Here is a 22,759-nt window from a genome sequence, read left to right as displayed (position 1 = left end):
GCAGTCTAGCTAGCTGATTAGTTTCATCTGGCTTCATGGATAAATACAAATGAGTGTCATCAGCGTAACAAAGAGTGCTTCTAATAATAGTTCCTAAAGGAAGCATGTATAATGTGAACAGTATCGGTCCTAATACAGAACCCTGATTAACCTTACTATGATTAGAAGAGTCATTGTTGACGTGCACACACTGGAACCTGTCTGATAAGTAGGATTTAAACCAGTTTGGCGCTGTCCCTTTAATGCCAATAGAATGTTCTAGTCACTGTAATAAAAGTTTCTGGTCGATGGTGTCAAATGCTGCACTAAGGTCCAACAAAATGAGTATAGAGACCATAGTATAGAAACTAGGGCTGGGACATTAATTTCAATTAATTAATTACAGAGAAAATAACGCATTAAATAAATTAACATATTTAATCACACCCTTCTCAGTTCCCTAATTTGTGGCACACCAGTAACACTGATGAACACTCCAGCCCAGTAGGTGGCGGTAATGAACGTAAAGTCTGTCTGCAGCATACAGTCTGTGGTCTGCAGTGAAGAAGATACACAGGAGTGACGTCAGCGCACAAAGAGTGAACAGTGAAGGAAGACGAGACGCAACAATTTTGTGGTTTAATTTTTACACTACCAAAGAGGTGGAGCCTCGGCAGAGTAATAAGTTACACAACAAAAATGTCTGTCTTTTAATAATTTAATTATAAACTTTTAGTTTATGAAAAAATATTTTTGTTTATAATTAAAAATTTAGATTCCTAAAAAAAAAAGAACTATCAAAATGACACCATTTATCACATTCAGAAACTATGAAAACAGAATGAATCTGTGGATTTTCTACTTTTTGAAGGTCCTTGAACTACTTATGCTTTTGCTATGTGCCATACAGTGGGAAAACCGGACTAAATTCAGGCCTTAAATCATCAGAATCGCTTTTTTTCTATATGTCCCATTTTAAAGTTGTATTAATTTTATAAATTTTAAATTATAAATATGTATATGTCTATTCATTGATTCAACTGTCAATCAAACTTAATTGAATTGAAAATTATTACTTGTGTCAAATATTGCTATTTGGCAAAAATGCAATTAATTGCAATTAATTACAAAGCCTGTAATTAATTAGATACATTTTTTTTAATCGCGTCCCACCACTAATAGAAACTTTTCAAACTATTCTTTTGTAAATGTTCACATAATTGATTTGCAACAGTTGTCTCAAGACTTTTAGAGAGAATAGAGACTATAGGTCTATAGTTAGCTAAAACATCTGGAGCAAGAGCAGCCTTTTTCAGTAAAGGTTTGATTACAACAACCTTAAAAGGGATGTCATGTCATTCCACATATATTCAGGGGCTACAATCAAAACTGATCAAAACGACAGAGGCAGCGAACAGAAAGATGATGGATAAATAAACTTAAAACCTTCTATTCATCAGGCCTGAATGAAAAGCTGGGATAGCAGTGGACATTTTGTCTCCATCTTCTGACCAAAAAAATGAACTGCAGCAGATTCCTTCTAAAGCACCAGCATCTGTAGTATGGAAACAAGAAAAGATTAACTCAAGATGATACTTTTTAATCCTGAATTGTGTATATTATGTTTTTTAATACATATAAACTGTTTATATATTTTTCAGATTTCATGATTTGCCTTTTAGGTGTGTTGTGTGTGTTGTGTGTGTTGTGTGTGTGTGTGTGTTTTTTTTTTTTTTAAAGTTTTAACATTATGTTTTACTTATTTCATTCCCCCTAGTGGTTAGGGATGCACCAATCCACATTTTTTCACTTCCGATCTGATCCCGATACCTGAATTTGGATATCTGCCAATACCGATACTATTCCGATACCAGAGCTCTGTTTGCTTTAATATTATTATTATCATTATTGTTGCTTTTATATGAGGCTGTAATAAACTCCTCTCTACAGGCAAGTATGATATGTACAAATGTATGCATGTTTGTCCCAAAAGGCAACTTGAGGTAAGTATAAGGTCAGAAAAGGAAGTTAGAAAAACAGGAAGTCCTGTTAACAGGAAAAATCCCATCCTGAAAACAAATATTCAACTGTAAGGGTTTCAAATTGACTGTCAATATTTAATAAATCCAAGACAGATACACAAATTGGATAAACTTCTCTAACACTACCCCTCTCCAAATAAAATGCAAAGGGCTGCTTCATCTGATAAGCACAAATTAAGTATACTGGCTCTTGTACCGTCAGCAAATCAAGATTTTTAAATGTCAAATATTTAAATAAAAGTGCAATAAGTGTAAACATCTTATACATTATCAATAAACCAGTGTGCATCTGAACAGCACAAATCAAGTACAGTAGGAGGTTTGGCATTGAAGGTGACCTGGATTAAGCTAGAGTCTGTGTAACTATTCTCCAAAAGGAAACAATAAGAAGTAAATGACTCCTCAAAAAGTTAACACTGAGGGAGTGATCTAGGGTTCAGCAAATCTCACTTGGCAGGTTCAGTTTGAGGGATATGAACATTTCTGCTCTCTCTGCTGTCAGACGATTCCGCTTTTCATCCACAATATTGGATGACGTGCTAAACAGTCTTTCGCTTTCCACACTGGTTGAAGCATCACTCAGGAACTTTACCACAACAGCAGGAAGGAGAAGAAAACGAGCATGGTTGTTTGCCCAGTACTGGAAAGGGCTGTCTTCCCACTTATCGTTGGTTCTTTCAAATACATTTGCATTTGGATAACCACTGCTTGGGTACATCCTGTAGGTTCATCATGCTTCTCCAGAATTCTGTCATACAGACTGCTGATGTTGCTCTTCCTTGTGCTTGGAGGACAACCAGTGCTTGGACCAGCTTCCATACAAGCGATCTTTTCTGCTGGCTCAGGCTCAGACACACACACACAAAGCTAAACCCAGGTAAACTAAATAAACGGTGCAGGCCTAATGCATAGCTCGTGTATGTTGAGACCCAAATCAAACTATAAATGAAGCAGAACAAAGGTACCATGTAGCGGAAGTTGTTCTGAAGATGGTCCAGTGTCCTTACCTGTCAGCTGGTGTCCATGCAGCTAAAAGGTGATGTCTGCGCACACCGATGGAGACCTCGTGGAGCGTCTAATATCCGTGACCTTCACCCCCAACGTGGGCAGAGGAACTCTGAGCAGCCTGGAAGCTCAGAGCTAGCTGGTTGTCGCTGCTCTTGGTTAGCTTTGTCAGCTAGCTGGTTAAACATCACTGTGCTAATGAATGTACAACCACAGTCAACTATGGCCATCACAACCACAGTCAAAGTGGTTGTGGTGGCCATAGTTGTAGTCATAGTAGTTGTGGTGGCCATAGTTGTAGTCATAGTAGTTGTGGTGGCCATAGTTGTAGTCAAAGTAGTTGTGGTGGCCATAGTTGTAGTCAAAGTGGTTCAACCGCAGTCACCCAGCTGTTAACAAAAACACAGTAAAGCTCAAAAGCTGCCTTCAGTCCAGAAAGTACATTTTACCCTTAAAAGAAAACACTTTAAAACCTGTGGATATTTCATCACAACGGTTTAATCGTCCACTCATTAGCTCTGTGCAGATAATCTTGTAAAATACATCGTAAGATCACAGATTTAAAGTATTTAAAAAAATAAAACACCTTAATCTACAAAGTGCTTTAAATTGCTTAGATGCATTGTGAGGTTCTTCAAGGGTAAAAAACATTTTAAAAGGCATAAATAATACTTGATACATTTTCATTGTAATCTATTACAATAGTTTTGATAGATTTCTGCAAAAATAAACACCAAACCCTCCTGAAAGCAAATTCTATGGTTCATCACTCATATTTGGGGCTGATTTGGAGACTACAAATAACTGATTTAGCTGGCAATGCAGTGGACTGTAATAAAGGAGGATTTTATAGGAAAATATTTCTTTACAAAGAAGTAGCCCCTTAAAATGTTCCAAACAGCAGGAAAAACATCCCTGCACTGTGAAGCACTGTTTTGTTTTATTTAAGGGATGCTGTCATGTTATTTGGAGAATTTTCAGGGGGTTTTTTTGCCACTTGAAAAGCCTTTCAACTGTGCAGCTAATCCATTAAATATTGTAATATTATCTAATCTATTAATTCATGTATTTATATTGCATGTTCTCTTAATACAGGGCTACTAAAAAATTAAATCCAAATTGTGGTTTTGGAGTACAGGTATCATTCTCTTTTCTGTTTCCTTGAAATTCCTTTGAAACACCTTAACTACATGGAAATTAAGTAGGATTTATTTCTATGATGGTATTTATTGGGATTTGAACAGGAAAAAATCATAAAGTCCTAATAATGATAATGATTTTGTGCAGAGTCTAAGGCTTTTTAAGCAGAAAAACTCAAGCCAAGAAATACAATATTCAGTTTTGGTGATGGATCTACATATCCACAGGAACACATTAAGTGGTGGAATTGATCATTTGACCAAATTAAAGGTTTTGCTTAAACCTTCCAGTAATCTGGAAGAAAACACAGCCTCCTCCCTCTCTCTTATGGTGCTTTTCCGCTAGCACCTACTCTGCTCGGCTCTACTCGGTTTGTGAGGTTTTCCATTAGGACGTAGTACCTGGTACCAGGTACTATTTTAGTACCTATTCGGCCGGGGATCCAAGCGAGCTGAGTCGAGCCGATAATGTGACGTCTACAGAGTGCAGGCCACTGACTGGACAGGGGGTGACGACACACCAGACCTGTACCGTAGGCGAGTGAACAGGTCGAGACTTTTCTGTTTTTGGTGGTGGACCAAAGAATCCAGAGGGAGCTGGACGGTGCGACTCGCAACAAGAAAGTTTATCAGGAGGACTCCGAGCAGATGGCCGCCCACGGATACAGCAGGACAACGAAGCAGTGTCGGGAGAAGCTGAAAAATCTCAAAAGTGACTATCGATCCATCAAGGACCACAACGGTTGGAGTGGGTCAAACCGGAGGTGTTGGAAGTGGTTTAGCCAAATTGACGCCATTCACAGGCACCAACTGGTGAGCAACGGGAGGTAGAGTGACCTCGACTCCACTGCTGCATTATTGGAGACCATGTTCGAAGACGGTCAGTATTTTGTGACTCCACCCACGATGAGGTGGTACTCAATTGTAATGGAAAACGACATAAACCGAGTCAAGCTGAGTAGAGTGGAGCCGAGTAGGTGATAATGGAAAAGCACCTTCAACTACTCTGACCAGGAAGGCGCTTTAAATGTGTTAAAATGTCTCAAGCTGTAAGTCAATATTAACTAATGCTTCACACAGGATTCCAGTGCTGCTGTCCTGAGTCAAAGTCCTGTGTTCATCCCATCACACCATGATGTAATTTGCCCACCTGATCTGAGAGGGGAGCCTGTGATTGGCTGAGCTCTGTCATCACAGGTTACAAGAAGAGGAGCAGGAATCTCGTTTCCATTTAGACACTTGAAATACAATATGATAAAAAGTTATGGAAGTTTCACCCAATGATGCAAAGAAAAAAGAAAAAAGAAGAAGAGAAAATACTGCCTACTCCAATGGTAAAATTTACCAGACAACGTAAAAATTCATTCCTTCATTTTAAGATTAAGGCCTTTTTAGACTGACCCCTCCGTACAGCAGCGACACCTGCTGGGTGAACGCTGGCATCGAGTTTATTTACATATTTTTCATGAACCCAAACTAACGTCTGTATCACATTCACGTACCTCTCAGAATTATTAGCAGCTTACAACCATAATAACCATAGTGGTGTGGAGATGACAACTCCCATCCATGGATCCTCAGGTAGCGGATAGAGGAACAGACTTCAGATATGAGGATTTGCTGCAAAAAGAGGACGAGGAAGAGGTCGGATGCCTCCGGGGAGACTTCCTTTTGAGGTTTTCCGAACATGTCCACCTGGGAGGAGACCCCGGGGTAGACCCAGAACCCACTGGAGGGATTACGTATCTCATCTGGCCTGGGAAAGCGTTGCTGGGAGGAGGGACATCTGGAATGGCCTGCTTGATCTGCTCGCTCCATGACCCAGCCACCGATAAGCGGAAGAAAATGGATAGATGGATGGATGGATGGATGCATGGATGGATGGATGGATGGATGGATGAAGCCTGTTAGAAGGCTCTCTAGCACCTTTCGTCTTCATCTGCTTAGACTATGCTGTACTGAGGAATGCAATCTTGCCCTCTGATGATCTGACCCTAAAGCGTTGTCAAAGTAGAAGACACCCTGAAGAATTCCTCCCAGAACTTGCATTTGCAGATGACATCGCCCTCTTGGAAAACACTCTCAATGAAGCAGAAGACCTTCTGCATCAGGTAGAGTGAGAAACAAGACAGAATGGACTCTTCCTGAGTGCTGCCACGATGAAATTCATGCACCTTAAACCAACATCTGAGGAGACATTGCAGCGCTAGATGGGTCTGAAATCAAAAAAGTTGACAATTTCCTGTATCTCGAAGGCTACACCAACACAACGCATGATATAGAAACAAAAACTGGTAAAGCTTGGGGAGCACTGAACTCTCTGGCAAATGTGGGCATCTCCAATTAAAATGGCACCAAAATGAGAGCATTCAAGGCATCAGTGGAATCCACCTTGCTCTATGGATCTGACTCCTGGTCACTAACAAAGACACTCTCAAAAACAATTGATGGGACTTATACCAGAATGTTCTGTATGGCACAAAACCTCTCCTGGAAATCACACCTCACCAACAAGTCTCTATACGACTCACGTCCACGCTGGTCAACCATCAATAGGCAACGTAGACTAGTCCTGGATGGACATGTGGTGAAACACAACGAAGGAGCTGCTCGTTCTTATGGAAACATGATACCATTGAAAGGCACTGGTCTGGAAGGCAAAGAAATTTTGACTGCAATGGTTGGACAGAATGAACTAGAGGAGAAACTTTATTCATGTCACAGATTCCATTGGATGCAATTGCCTGATTGACCGATAACCACAAATATGTGAAATCAGAAGTTAAGAACTGCTGTTCTTTGGTATTTAATAATAATATGTTCCAATTTCCCTTCTGTTTTCATTAGCGCTGAGCATCATATAGACATTAAAGGACATTTAAAGTGATTTAAAATCTCCACAAGGAAAAGTATTTTGAACTTTTCACCAATCTGTTGCTCAGAAGCTGCTGATAATTCTGAGAGTTGCGTTTGTAAAACACCGACTTCGGTTCAGATTCATGTGACAATGATTTATTTCAAACAAACTGTGGATGCCGGCATCCACGCACCAGGAAACAGACGGGGTTAAGGGTAAAATTCAGCGATGGCTTCAGGCTCTGTGGTCACTTCTAAGGGTTTTTATAAACTGTGAAGTGAATACATTAAAAAACTTTCAACGTACAGTATCTATCCCCAATGATCGTGCCCATGTGACATAAAGAGGTGTTACTTCTATACATGAAGAACAAACAATTTTATTGCATCAACACCAACTTTTCTGTCGGATGTGAATCAGATCTGGAGCACAACTCTAGTACTGTTTGTCTGAATCACCTCGTATTTGCTCGAGTATTTTCTTCCAGTAGTTGTTTTCAACTGATGCCTCGCAGGATGTCCGATTTCTGCACCGTCAGATTTTAAAAACGTTCCCAAAGCCACAAATGCTCCTCAGTTTTGGTCACAGTGGCCATTTTAACCAGTCTCAGGAGGAAACAGTATTAAAATCTTTCAAAAAGACAAATGAGCAGCAACAGGTTCAAACGAAATGTATAAAAATATGTTTCAAAAATAAATATGTATATGGGTCAGTCTAGAGCTGGAGGACAATTTACATCCCACCCATCTAATTTCAAAGAATGTAAAATACTAAAACATGCAGTAGTTGTGTAAATGTTCTTGTCCTGAGACCAAATCTAAAAAAAAAAAAAAAAAAAAAAAAAAAAACAACTAATACCAAAAAAAACCCCAAATAAATCTGGAGTTCCCCTAGAATACCATTTTTCTCTTGTCCCACCCCCCTGATGACCAAACTGAATCTCAAACAGTTCAAATCAAATTTAAATCTTTTTTTGGTTTTATTTTTTTCATTCATGTCTCTTGTTGTGAGAACATTTTTTAAACAACGTAATATTTTAAACATTATAATATAATAATTGTTATTTATGGAACACGTGTTCCACATCGTACACCCAACCCTGTTGATGATTTTGTCGTTTCCATCATCCAACAGTGTTCCTAAAGAATGGATAGAGCAAAGCTCTGTCCTCTCTTCTATTTCTGTTATGAAAATGATATTTTCATAACATTGTCAGCCTTGATTGAACGTCTCACTCTACCTCATATTATCAGGATCAGACTCATTCTTTTGATTGTTTTCCATCAGTCAGTTTGTCCTCTTGGTCAGCAGTAACAGCTAGCTAAATATCTAGTTTCTACTGCTGAGAAAAAGCTAACATTAGCACGGATTAGCAACCCTGTTACTGTGATAAGACTAGGGATAGCAAACAAATAAAACATGGAATAAAAATGCTACCATTGATGTGTAAGTTGAGCCAATCAAGCCTTCGATAGTTTATTACCTATTATTGATGAATATGGAGCAGAAAACTGGAAAAGAGAAGGCTGATTTTTCAAAAATCTTGCAGTCCAAATGTCCTCCAGTTCTAGAATGACCCATACATGCCTTATAGAAGTAAAATGTGTTTTCTATAGGATACTGAATAAATAAGAACATTCATTTCAAAGTACGGGGGGTCTCGACTTGCATCGGAATTCCGTTCTTCCGTCGCAACGTAACGCGATTTTCAATGTAATTCAGAACTCACATATGTACATAAGTACCTATGTCACTCAGCTATGCTAACACAGTGGTAAAATCAGAATCTAGGACATAAAATCACTGTAGAGTAAAAATGATAATCATGACATAATGACTTTTTGCCATAATGAAGGGCAAAAAGTTTCCAAAAAACACAACACAAATGAAAGAAAGCGAATGCAGCACAATCCAGTGTGGTGACAACCACAAAGCTGTCTTCAGCATGTTGGTAGATGGTTGGTCAGAACTAGTTCTAGCAAAATAAAAAACAGTTTTGGATGATTTTCCTTTCAATTTGGGTGGATTTTCATCAGATTTTGGACAAATGTTGAGTCCATTTGGACAAAGGTTGACTAATTTTGGACATATTTGGATGATTATTGTGTCATTTTGAAGAAGTTTTTCAATAATTTTGAACAGCTTTTGAGTTATTCAACAATTTTCAAAGTAATTTTGGATGATTTAAATGACTTTTGAAAAACAGTGAGCAATTTTAGACATATTTCAAGCCATTTAAAAAAAAGTAATTTTGGTGAATTTTTTGTGTGACTTTGGACAACTTTGATGTCATTTGCAACACGTTTTTAAAAAATTTTAGATCAATTCTATCTAAAGCTGGAGAAAACTTTAAAAAGTGCATTCTGGGTAAACCTTCAAGGTAGTTTTGTGTCTTTTTGTGGTGGATTTGTGTGTTTTTTGTGTTTATTTGTGGTCGTTTTATGCCTCCTCTGACCAGGACTACCACAGTGAATGCATAGTCCTGACAGTGAAGCACAGAGGTGGGAGTGTGATGACATGAGGTTGGATGAAACTTTAAAAAGTGCATTCTGGGTAAACTTTAAAAAAAACAACACTAAACGAAAGAAAGTGAACGTAGCACAATCCAGTGTGGTGTACAACCAACGACTGTAGACAAAGCCGTCTTCCTTGTTGATGACGTACGTATTCTTCCAACTAGTTCCAGCGCGAGGTTTGTTTAAAATTTGTAAACGCCGTACATTGGAATGGTGGAACAAGACTTTCTTAATACATTTATGGGAGATGGCAACATAACCATGAAATGCCGTAGGTCGAGGACGTCGTAAACCGAGGACATCCTGTATGAAGGAAGTTCAAATTCATTCCCTCAATGGGTGAAGCGAAAACTTTTTCTTGTTTTTGTAATTTTATGTCTTTCTGTTGTCATTTTCTGTTTAATTTCTGTCATTCTGTGTCTTGTTTGTGTTGTTTTTTGTCGTGTTTTTGTCGTTCTGTCTTGTTTTTGTCATTTTCTGTCTCGTTGTTTTATGTCTTGTTTTTGTCATTTTGTCTCGTTTTTGTTGTTTTGTCTAGTTTTTGTCATTTTATGTCTCATTTTTGTCGTTTTGTGTCTTGTTTTTGTTGTTTTATGTCTCATTTTCTGTCTTGTTTCTGTTGTTTTGTGTCTTGTTTTTGTCTTCAGTGTCTTGTTTTTGTTACAAACGCCGTAAGTTGGACTGATGGAATTAGACTTTCTTAATAAATTTACAGGACACGGTGACGTAACCATGAAACGCCGTAGGTCGAGGACGTCGTAAACTGAGGACATCCTGTATGAAGGAAGTTTAAAATTGATTCTGTAAATCTTTAATTTTTTGATTGATTTGATTCACCACCCCTTAAAAACACCATTAGTTAAAAAAAAAAATCAGTATTAGTTGAAGTCATGGGATCTATTAAAGGACTGGAATCAAGAAAAAGCTTCTGAAAGGGTTTTTGGTTGGACAAAGAAGACAAACCAATATAAAACATTAATTTGTGCTTTAAAATGACCTTAATGACTTCATTAAAGTGCAAATTAGTTAGAATTTTGGATAAAATATGATTCTTGGCCTATGCTGACAGTGATGAAGATGATTATTGGTTATGGATCATCAGCTTGGATTAAAGGTTTTTAGTTTGGTGAAACCCACTGTCTGATTGGCCGGTTCTGTTTTCTGTCCAAACAAGTTCTTTGCAGTTGTGATGGCGTTGCTATTTAAAAATTAAACGTATTCATTTCCCCCTGTTTGATTAAAATGGCCACCGTGGGCGACGGTCAGTGACCTCAGCAGAGGGCATCACCTCCTCTGATTGGCCAGTCTGCTCTGGAGGGGCCGGACTTTGGACAGGACTTTGTGGGGCGGGTCCGTCATGGTCATCACACACTTTGTGTTGGCGGGCAGGGGAGTTACCGGGACGACGGGGGGTGAAGAGGTGGGTGGGGTTCCTGTGGTGGTTGTTGTTGTAGTCGTTGTTGTTGTTGTCACTGTGGTTGCTGTGGCGACTGGAGATGGACTGTTCGTCACCGTGGCAACAGGTTTGGCCAGTGTGGTCTGGATCTCGGCCCTCCTGGCCAGAGCCGTCCTCAGCTTCTCCCTCATCTCGTCGATTTGTTCCTGCAGCTCCTGCAGCTCGCCGGGGCGGGGCGGGACTACAGGTGCAGGGGGCGGGGCCGATGATGACACAGGGGGAGGGGCTACAGCCGCAGGAGCGGAGGGTACGGCTGCAGGAGGTGCAGTGGAGGGAGTGGGTTGGGCGGAGGACAATGAGGAGGGAAGGGAGCGCATCAGGTTGGCCAATGAAGCCGCCGGCCCTCCATTCTCACACCTGCTGTTTAGCCCTGCCCTCGGCTTTGCTGGCCCCGCCCTCGGCTTTGCTGGCCCCTCCGCCTCGGCCCCGCCCGCCTTGGCATCGGAGGAAGCGATGCGAGCGAGCAGACGACGAGTGTTGAGAGTCTCCAGGTTGAAGTGGACTCGTTTGAAGTCCCGGGCGTCGGCGGCGGCGGCAACAGCAGCGTCTTTAGTCATCTCGTTGTTCCATTTGGCTGAAGCTCCAGGAACCGGAGGGGCCGGAGGAGACTTCTGCAGGTTACAGCTGAACAAAACCACGAAAACAGAAGATTTGACAGTTAATTTATCTACCTTAGAAAATGTTAAAGAGACAAACTCTTTGTAACAGGAGTGTCAAACTCATTTTAGTTCCACATTCAGCCCAATTAGATCTCCAGTGATCAGTAAAATCACAGCATAATAACCTATAAATAACCATAACTTCTAATGTTTCCTTTGTTTTAGTGCAAAAAAGTATGTTCTAAAAATGTTCACATTTAAGGAATTATCTTTTTACAAAACATTATGAACAACAAATTTAATTTCATCAACATTAATCCTCAGTTTATCATTTCCACATTACAACTTTCAGATCACAGAGTGTCTACAAAGGAACACAACATTTAGTCATCTGGAACTGATCTAGTATTTTCTGATCAAAATGACAAAAGTCAGACAAAAACAAGACAAAAAACAACAAAAACATGACAAAATATTTTTAAAAATGAGACACAAAATGACAAAAGCGAGAAACAAAACAACAAAAAACGAGACAGACACGAAACAAAACAAGAATGAGACAAAAAATTCCACAAATGAGACATAAAATGCCAAAAGTGAGAAATAAAACAACAAAAAATAGACTAAACACAAATGAGACAAAAAGGAAACAGAAAATGGCAAAAAAATAGGCAAACGCAAGCGAGAAAAAAAACAGAAAATGACAAAAGCAACACACAAAACAACGAATAAAGCAAAACACAAAACGACAAAAATAAGACAAAAACACAAGTGAGACAAAAAAGAAACACATAATGACAAAAACAAGAAGCAAAATGACAAAAACATGAGACAAATGACAAAAAAGACAAAAAACAACAAAAGCCAGAAACAAAACAACAAAAATGAGACAAACAACATGAAACAAAACAAAAAATAGACAAAAATTTCACAAAAAAGTTACAAAACAACAAAAAATCGACAAACGACAAAAAAGAGAAAAAATTACACAAATGAGAAAAAAAGGACAAAAGCGAGAAACAAAACAACAAAAAAGACAAAAAACTGAAATGAGACAAAAAGGACACACAAAACACAAAAACATGAGACAAGCGACAAAAAAGACAAAAAGCAACAAAAACAAAACAAAATATTACAAAAAAAATTAGACAAATGACAAAAGAACAACGAACAATCTAGTATTTTACTTTATGATCAAAACAACTTATGGTATAGAAATTATTTTAAATGTATAGTTTTACTAATTTACAATCTGCAGTTAATGTTTCGTCTCTGGAGTTTTTACATTTCGAGGGCCGGATTGGACCCTCTGGAGGGCCGCTTTTGGCCCGCGAGCCGCATGTTGGACACTCCTGCTTTAAAAGGACAAATACTGTAAAAAGCTTCCAATCAGTGAGTAAATGGACTTTCAGCTCTGATTGTTTGGTCAGCTGTTAACAGCTTTCACTTTGCGACATTTATTAAAGTAATATATACAGATCTTTACTGCAGAGTTAATTACAACACTCTGATGAACCTGTCTGATATTCCAGATGATCATTAATCATGCCTGACAACATGAAAAACCTTTTGTCCTTCTCAGCTTGCTGCTTCTTCACGTCTTCATACGTCATGTTCAGAGCTCGATGGATCTTCTGTTAAACACACAAGAAGTCTGATCAGAAGATGATTTCTACAACTGGATGTTTGACGTAACGACACTTGGATAGAAATCCAGAGTTCAAAAACCTATTGCAGACGTCAGAAATCCTCCACGCATTTTCTGAGACTCACCTGTGAGGTGTGTAGCCAGTACTTCAGGTTCTGTCGGCGGCGGATGTGAGGCAGGACGAGTCGGTAAAAACCGTGTTCGCCTGCCAGAGTCAGCAAAGCTCCCGCCACTCCAACGCACAGTAAGACGAAAAGCCCCGAGAAGTGACTGATCCCCATCTGAAGAGTCTGAGATAGAAGACAACTGTTCCTGTTTCTGCCTGTAGAGGTCAGCGTTTCTCAAGTTCAAATTAAAAACAAGGAAAAAGCAAACTGCACTGCAACACATAAGACAGAACACATACTACAAAAACACACAAAATACCAAACATATAATCCTAGTCACACAATGAGCTTGATAGAGAGAGGGACAAAGGAGTTTCTGTGTTTTCTGTCGTTGCCTATAGGGGGCAGTGTTTCTGTATAGTTGCTCTATATTAGTTAAAGTTGCTCTATGTTAGTAAAAGTTGCTCTAGATTAGTTGAAGTTGTTCTATATTAAAGTTGCTCCACAATAGTTAAAATGACTCTCTATTAGTTAAAGTTGCTCTATATTAACTGAAGTTGCTCTAAATGAGTTAAAGTTGCTCTAAAATGAAGTAAAGTTGCTCTATATTAAAGTTGCTCTACAATACTTAAAGTTGCTCTACATTCATTAAAGTTGCTCTATATTAAATTTGTTCTATATTAAAGTTGCTCTATATTAGTTAAAGATGGTCCATATTAGTTAAAGTTGCTCGATATTAAAGTTGTTCTACAGTAGTTAAACTTGCTCTATAGTAGCTAAAATTCCTCTATATTAGCTAAAGTTGCTCTATATTAATATTATTCAAAGTTGCTCAATATTAATATTATTTAAAGTTGCTCTATATTAATTAAAGTTGCTCTATATTAAAGTTGCTCTACATTAGATAAGTTGCTCTATATTATTATTATTCAAAGTTGCTCTATATTAATATAATTTAAAGTTGCTCTATATTAATATTATTTAAAGTTGCTCTATATTAGCTAAAGTTGCTCTGTATTAGCAAAAGTTACACTGTATTAGTTCAGGTTGCTCTATATTAAGGAAAGTTGCTTTATATTAAAGTGGCTCTATACTGAAGTTGCTCTATATTAAAGTTGTTCTGTATTACTTAAAGTTGTTCTACATGAAAGTTGCTCTATATTAATTAAAGTTGCTCTATATTAAAGTTCCTCTACAATAGCTAAAGTTGCTCTATATTAGTTAAAGTTGCTCTATATTAGTTAAAGTTGGTTTATATTAAAGTTGCTCTATGTTAAAGTTGCTCTATATTAAGTAAAGTTGCTTTATATTAAAGTGGCTCTATATTAAAATTGCTCTAATTTAAAGTTGCTCTGTATTAGATAAAGTTGCTCTAAATTAGTTAAAGTTGCTCTACAGTAGCTAACGTTGCTCTATATTAGTTAAATTTGCTCTATATTAGTTAATGTTGCTCTATATTTGCTAAAGTTGCTCTGTATCAGTTAAAGTTGCTCTACATTAAAGTTGCTCCATATTTGCTGACGTTGCTCTGTATTAGTTAACATTGCTCTATATTAGTCATAGTTGTCTATATTAATATTATTTAAAGTTGCTCTATATGAGTTCAAGTTACTCTGTATTAGCTAAAGGTACTCTCTATGAGCTAAAGTTGTTATAATGTTATAATGTAATGTTAAACTTTTGACTGGTAGTGTTTATTTTTATGTTGACCTGTTGAGAGAAGAGAGATCAGAGTGTAGTGTTCCTGAGTGGCCTGCAGAGGGCAGCAGCAGAACATTTGAAATCAAACACTGTCAGTGGAGAATGTAAACATGTGGACAGCTCACAAGCTCTTCTGCAGTTTGAAATGAAATATTTGAAACTACATTAAAAAGGAAAGTCCCAGTTTTCACCTGAGACGACTACACAAGGAACTGTACCACTACTGTAATTCATATACCAGCTGTCTAGACCGTCTGAACACAGGTACAGAGGTTTAGTTTATTGTTTCTATGTCATCAGACTAACCTCAGTGACAGCAAACACTCGGTTCCCACAGGGAACCACTTTGTACCACTTGTCATGCAGCAGGTCCATGTATCCGTCGGACTTATATCTGCTAATGAACTCTGAGACGTTGGAGGTCAGAGGAGAGTTCTGAGGGAGACCGATACCATAACCTGCAAAAACAAATACAAAACAATGTCTCAGAGCCAAAAACCTGTCTACAATTATCAGTAAACATCTTCAACTTCATATGGACTGATTTAATTCCTTTCCTGAAACCTCTGAGAGGAGACCTGCACAGGTCACCAGAAATAAAACGCAGCGTGAAAAGAGGAGTCAAACTCATTTTAGTTCAGGTTCCACATTCAGCCCAATATGATCTCCAGCGACCAGTAAAATCACAGCATAATAACCTATAAATAACCACAACTCTTAATGTTTCCTTTGTTTTAAGGAACTATCTTTTCACAAAACATCATGAACAACCTGAATTTTTAAAAAAAAAAATAAATTCAATTTCAACAACATTCTGCCTCAGTTTATCATTTCCACATTACAACTTCCAGATGACAAAGGAACACAACATTTAGCCACAGGTATCTGGAAAAAAAAATTGACAAAAATGACACCCCCCCCCCCCAAAAAAAAAATACACAAAATAACGAATAAAGTGAAACACAAAATGACAATGACACTAGACAAATGACAAAAAAGTCAAAAAGCAACAAAAACAAGACACAAAATGACAAAAAATGAGAGAAACGACACGAAACAAGACAAAAAAGAGACAAAAAAGTTACAAAGCGACAAAAAATGGACAAACACAAGCGAGACAAAAAAACACAAAACGACAAAAACGAGAAACAAATCAACAAAAAACATGAGACAAAAGACAAAAGTCAGACAAAAATAAACAAAAAAACAACAAAAACAAGACAAAACATTTCAAAAATGTAGTATTTTACTTTATGATCAAAACAACTTGTCATGGTCTAGAAATTATTTTAAATTTATAGTTTTACTAATTTACAATCTGCAGTTAATGTCTTCTCTGTCATTTTCACACTTTGAGGACCAGATTGGACCCTCTGGAGGACCGCTTTTGGGCCGCAGGCCGCATGTTGGACACCCCTGCTTTAGAGTGATTATTAAAGTGCATTTCATCATTCAGACAGAGATCCTTTTTCCATTAATGTTCCTAGCAGCTTTGTTAGAACATGCCTACCACAGTGCTGGAGATTGTAATATTTGTAATTTATGTGAGACTAGACAATAAAATGATGTAGAACACAGAATAACGCAGAAACAAACAAAAGACTACATTTAAACTAACAGCAGCTTATCAAAGCACCAAAACATCAACAGTTTGAAAAGTTATTAAAATACAAACATCTAGAAGCACCAATGGATGGATGGATGGATGGATGAAAGGATGGATGGTGGATGGATGGATGGGTGGATGGATGGATGGATGATGGATGGATGATGGATGGATGGATGGATGGATGGTGGATGGATGGTGGATGGATGGATGGATGGATGGATGATGGATGGATGAATGGATGGATGGATGGATGGATGGATGGATGGATGGATGGATGGATGGATGAAAGGATGGATGGATGGATGATGGATGGATGGATGAAAGGATAGATAGATAGATAGATAGATAGATAGATAGATAGATAGATAGATAGATAGATAGATAGATAGATAGATAGATAGATAGATAGATAGATAGATAAATAGAAACCTACTACCTAAACTGTCCTTGCTGCCTGTGTTTATACTTGGCAGTAACGTTAGTTTGCTTTTCATGCTCAAGAACCCTGAACCTGGGTCTAACTCAAAGTTTGTGACTCACCAAAGCCTCTAATAGTCACTGAGACACTAAAAACCACACAGAAACACAGTGTTACCTTCGATGGCGAACGGTTTCCCAACAGTCGCCAGTTTACAGTCGGCGTCGATGGAAACTTCATAGTCCAGCAGAGCTTTGTCCATGATGAAGGCGTCGAGCTGAGGAGGATCTGTCCTTCAACACACAGCAACATGGTTACGACAGCAACTACAGCAACTACAGCAACTGAGAACTTTGTGCTACAGCAACATCTGCCATTCAACCAGTAGCAACATGGTTAATTCAGCAACTACTAAATACTCTGCACTGCAAAAACTCAAAATCTTACCAAGTCTATTTTTCTTATTTTTTGTCAAAATGTCTCATCTCACTCGATTTAAGATAAATTCACTTAATAAGTGACATTTCAGCAGATGGAGGGACTTGTTTTAAGACGATGCATCCTAAATATCTTGTTAAGTCAAACAATCTTGAAATGATCTTGTTTTGAGTTGAATTTTACAAGAAAACTCAAAATAAGTTTGACCCTCGTGTCGTCCTGCAGGTCAAATTGATCCGTTTTAAAGTTTGAAATTGTGGGGAAAAAATATATTTTCACAGTGAAACTTCTGATGTCCACATTTTCAATATTTTGGGAAATCTTTGAACATTTTTTGGTAGAAAAAAAGAAATGTTAAAAAAGTTTCTTAAGAACATTCACAAAAATATCAACCAAAATCCTGCGAATTTCCCTGGATTTTGGTTGATTTTTATGTGAATGTTCTTAAAGAAAATATTCAAAGTTTTACTGATATGTATGTAATTACTTTAGATATTTTTAGGATTGTCTGGAAGATTTTTACTCATTTTTTGAAAATATTTACAAGAATTTTGTTGACAAATTTGGGGGATATTTTAAAAATACAACTTTTAAGGAATTATTGGAGTTTTCTTCCTGAAGGTTTTGCAAATTTTCAGAAATTTGGGGAATTTTTTTGCTGAATTTTTGGATTTTTTTCAGACAAGGAAACAATATTTTTGGTGCCTGTAAATGAAGGCAGCAGGAGGGTTAATACATCTCAAATTAGGAGGTTACATGAAAGCAAAAATCTATTTTTGAGTGAAAAATTGCTCTCTCTTTTTTTTTTTTAGCATATCTGGCTCATTTTAAGACACCTAAGCTTGACAATCCTGGTAAAATATAGCTTCAAATAAGTTTTCCCAGCTAATTTTGAGATCTCAAGATTCTAAATATCATATTTTATTTCAAGAAATCTTACCAAGCCATTTTTCACTTGTTCTATTGGCAGATTTTTTCACTTATTTCAAGGTAAAAGTTCCTTGAAATAAGTTTTTTTTTTCTTGTTTTGAGAGGGCCATTTTTTCCAGTGCTCCAGCAGATTCTAAGAATCACAGTAAAAACTGCAACCAGAACAAATGATCCAAACAGTCATAACTGGAAAGCTCTGACAGCAACATTCTCAACAACTACTGCCTTTCAACACCTTCAACGACTAGCAAAACCTGCAGCTAATGTTCTCCTGACTCCAGAAGACAAGACAGCTGCTCACCTGGACAGGTGTTTGAACTGTGAGCCAATCAGCTGCTGGAGACAGAAGGCTCATTCCAGAACTGGAGGATATTTTACATCCCACCCATCAAATTTAAAATAATCAAAAATACTAAAGCATGCAGTAGTTGCATAAATGTTCTTGTCCTGAGACCAACTCTAAAAAAACTGGGAGAAAAGAACATTTGAAAATATTTTAAAATACCAAATAAGTCTGGAGTTCCCCTAAAATGCAATTTTTCTCTTGTTCCACCCTCCTGATGACCAACCTGAATCTCTAATAAAACAGTTCAAATCAAATTTAAATCTCTTCTTTTTGTTTTGTTTTCATTGATGTCTCTTGTAATTCTGGGAACATTTTTTCATCAACAAAATATTTTAAATAATAATTATTATGGATGGAACATGTCTCACAACATGTTAGCAGAACCTGTTGATGACGTTGTCGTTTTGTGTCTCGTTTCCATTGTTTTGTGTCTTGTTTTTGTCTTTTTCTGTCTTGTTTTTGTCTTTCTGTCTCATTTCTGTTGTTTTGTGTCTTGTTTTTGTTGTTTTCTGTCTTGATTTTGTCATTTTGTCTTGTTTTTGTTGTTTTCTGTCTTGATTTTGTCATTTTGTCTTGTTTTTGTTGTTTTCTGTATCATTTTTGTCGTTTACTGTCTCATTTCTGTTGTTTTGTGTCTTGTTTTTGTTGTCTCGTTCTTCTCATTATCGGTCTCATTTTTGTCGTTTTCTGTCTCGTTTTGGTAGTTTTGTGTCTCGTTTTTATCATTTTCTGTCTTGTTTTTGTCATTTTGTGAATTGTTTTTGTAATTTTCTGAATTGTTTCTGTCATTTGACTGTTTTCCATCAGTCAGTTTGTCCTCTTGGTCAGCAGTAACAGCAGCTAAATATCTAGCTTCTACTGCTGAGAAAAAGCTAACATTAGCATGGATTAGCAACCCTGTTACTGTGATTAGAGTAGGGTTAGCAAACAACAAATAAAACATGGAATAAAAATGCTACCATTGATGTGGAAGCTGAGCCAATCAATACCTATTATTGATCAATATGAGCAGAAAACTGGAAAAGAGAAGGTTGATTTTTCAAACATTTTGAAGGCCAGATGTCCCTCAGTTCTGTAACAACCCAGAAACTGACCTGACATCTGTTATTTAGACAGAGTCAAAGTCTTTGAAATTTGGAACCAAGCTAATTCTGTTCCTCATCCGCTAAATATTCTCACAAACTAGATGAGGCACAGGGAGCTCACAAGACTTAAAAAGCTCAGATCTGCTGTGGTTCTGCTGCTGGAACCCGTAGAACCAGACTTCTGCTGCTACCAGTGGGACCAGAACAGAACCAGCAGCTAGCATCTGTTCTCTTACTTGAGGGTGGCGACTCCTTCAGGCGTGGTCGGTTCGTTGAAGCGTCTCATGTACTCGTGCATCTCTGGAAAACTCTTCTTCATGTAATCTTCAGCGCTGCTCTCCCTCACCGTCCCAAAACGGAAACCCTGCGACGGATGATGCAGCTGCACAAACCAGACAAAGCAGAAGAATGAACCGAGGACCTAAACACAGACGACATTATTCTCTCCAGAAATCCATTATCCATCATATCACTCTGCTGGAGCCATTCCCAGCTGACTTGGAGCAAAGGCAGGGCACACCTGGACAGGTAACCCGTCCACTACAGGACCAACATGGAAGCACAGCCATGCACACTCACACCTACAACCAATACATGGCTCCATTTAAGCAGTTAATGGCATTGATTAATCAACTGACCCTCCTATTACCTTCAAATTTAATAACATCTTTTAACCTTAGGGTCAGTTTGATTCCAGAATTTAAACTTCCAGAAAATTGTTCCCCAAGTTTATGTATCAGGCACTAAATAAGTCTGGAATTCCCCCTAACATGCCATTTTTCTCTTGTTCCACTCCCCTGATGACCAAACTGAATCTCCTTTTCTTGGTTTTCTTTTTTTTCATTGATGTCTTTCATAATTGTCGGAACATTTTTTTTAATCGACAGAATATTTTAAATAATAATTCTACATGGTACGTGTGTCCCACAACATGTTAACATAACCTGTTGATGACGTTCTTGTCATTTTCTGTCTCGTTTCTGTTGTTTTATGTCTCATTTTTATCATTTTCTGTCTCAGTTTTGTTGTTTTGTCTCTTTTTTGTGATTTTCTGTCTCATTTCTGTCATTTTGTCTCGTTTTTGTCGTTTTGTCTCGTTTTTGTCAATTTCTGTCTCATTTTTGTTGTTTTCTGTCTCGTTTTTATCATTTTGTCTCATTTTTGTCATTTTCTGTCTCATTTCTATCATTTTATGTCTTGTTTTTGTCGTTTTCTATCTCATTTCTGTCATTTTGTCTCGTTTTTGTCGTTTTGTCTCGTTTTTGTCAATTTCTGTCTCATTTTTGTTGTTTTCTGTCTCATTTTTATCATTTTGTCTCATTTTTGTCATTTTCTGTCTCATTTCTATCATTTTATGTCTTGTTTTTGTCGTTTTCTATCTCGTTTTTGTCATTTTCTCTCGTTTTTGTCATTTTGTGTATCGTTTTTGTCATTTTCTGTCTCATTTCTATCATTTTATGTCTTGTTTTTGTCGTTTTCTATCTCGTTTTTGTCATTTTCTCTCGTTTTTGTCATTTTGTGTATCATTTTTGTCATTTTCTGTCTCGTTTCTGTCGTTTTATGTCTTGTTTTTGTCGTTTTGTCTCTCTTTATGCCTTACTTTATGTCTTTTTGTTGACTACCTACGTTTTTTGTCATTTTGGATGTTTTTTGTCATGGAGGTGTTTTGCCGTGTTTGACATTTTTTGTTACATTGGATGTTTTTTTCCATGTTGTAATTTTGGACGTTTTTTTATCATGTTGGACGTCTTTTGCCATGTTGGACGTTTTTTGTCATGTTGGACATTTTTTGCCATGTTGGACATTTTTTGCCATGTTGGACAGATTTTTTTTTTTTTGCCATTTTGGACGTTTTTTGCCATTTTGGACAACTGCATAGCTGTGTCCCTCAAACTACTAACAAAGTTGCACAATATCCCATGATCTGGCTTAGAAAGATGTTTGTTATGTGCGCTTCATTGTATATTTTTACAAACCCATCACTGCAACCAAAAAGCTCTGAGACCTGGTGAATGTGTGCAATGTTGGTGGAAATCCCCAGATTTTATGTGTGAAAAAGAATGATGGATCTATCTGATCAAATCAAACATGAATATGCAATCATAGCGCCGGCGCTATGCTGGGCTCTATAGGGTTAACTGGAGAACACAAACACACTTTTGTGTTTGGTTTTGTTTCAGTGACATGGTGTGGTTCTCTCCATATCTAATAAATGCTTTGACAATTCTAAAAATACTCTCAAAATGTTGCTGTACAGTACGTGTATTTGTGTTTATGTTTTTCCCCGTTTTTTTCTATAAAATCATACATTTTTGGACTCTTTATTAGGTTTTTTTTTCATCTGATTCCCGAAAAACATTTTAAAAATGCAATGACTCTAATAGCTAGCTAGTCAAACTGGTAAACTATGTGGTGAGGAAGTGAAAATAGTTTCCTGGTGACATGAGTAAACAAACATTTAGACAACATTCAGAAAACATTTCGATAACATTCACATAATGTTCAGATGGCCGCAGGACCTGCAGGGAAGCTGCAGAGCTGTACTAAGAGTCTCTGCACATTAAAATAAAAAGCTAATCACACACAGATGGACGTCCAATTAAAGTTCTCTTAGCTCCCAGCAGCCCCGGCTGCGCAAACACTCACAGCCCTGTTTCATGCTTCAATCAGTCCCTGAATTAAAACTGTAATTAGAACGAGGCAGGTGATCCACAGAACAAATTTAATCTGTAATTATTTCAGGAAGCACAGAGTGAATGAACAAAGAGTCTGCAGAGCGTTAGAGTTCACAAACACAGATCTGATTTACTATCAAGAATAATTACTTATTAGATCACTTTCGTTATCTGACTGAAAATTTACCAAAACATATTTAACATTATCA

The 22,759-nt window shown here is 37.5% G+C and overlaps 1 protein-coding gene across 1 annotated transcript in view; it reads right to left on the bottom strand.

Annotated features, from left to right (window-relative positions):
* Nucleotides 1-3,504: 3,504 nt before the first annotated feature.
* grin3bb (glutamate receptor, ionotropic, N-methyl-D-aspartate 3Bb) overlaps nucleotides 3,505-22,759 on the bottom strand; it is a 78,286-nt gene continuing 59,031 nt past the window's right edge. Inside the window, exons 4-9 of the mRNA XM_023264169.3 lie at nucleotides 20,112-20,257; nucleotides 17,254-17,369; nucleotides 15,356-15,507; nucleotides 13,367-13,531; nucleotides 13,160-13,227; nucleotides 3,505-11,618 (exon numbers count right to left, since the gene is read on the bottom strand). Coding sequence (XP_023119937.2) covers nucleotides 10,823-11,618; nucleotides 13,160-13,227; nucleotides 13,367-13,531; nucleotides 15,356-15,507; nucleotides 17,254-17,369; nucleotides 20,112-20,257 — 1,443 coding nt within the window. The 3' untranslated portion in view covers nucleotides 3,505-10,822. The remainder of the gene's footprint in view (nucleotides 11,619-13,159; nucleotides 13,228-13,366; nucleotides 13,532-15,355; nucleotides 15,508-17,253; nucleotides 17,370-20,111; nucleotides 20,258-22,759) is intronic.

Source organism: Amphiprion ocellaris, chromosome 2 (genome assembly GCF_022539595.1).
Source record: "Amphiprion ocellaris isolate individual 3 ecotype Okinawa chromosome 2, ASM2253959v1, whole genome shotgun sequence".
Taxonomy (NCBI): domain Eukaryota; kingdom Metazoa; phylum Chordata; class Actinopteri; family Pomacentridae; genus Amphiprion; species Amphiprion ocellaris.
Note: the sequence above shows the minus strand (reverse complement) of the source record. Positions and strands in the feature narration are given on the sequence as shown.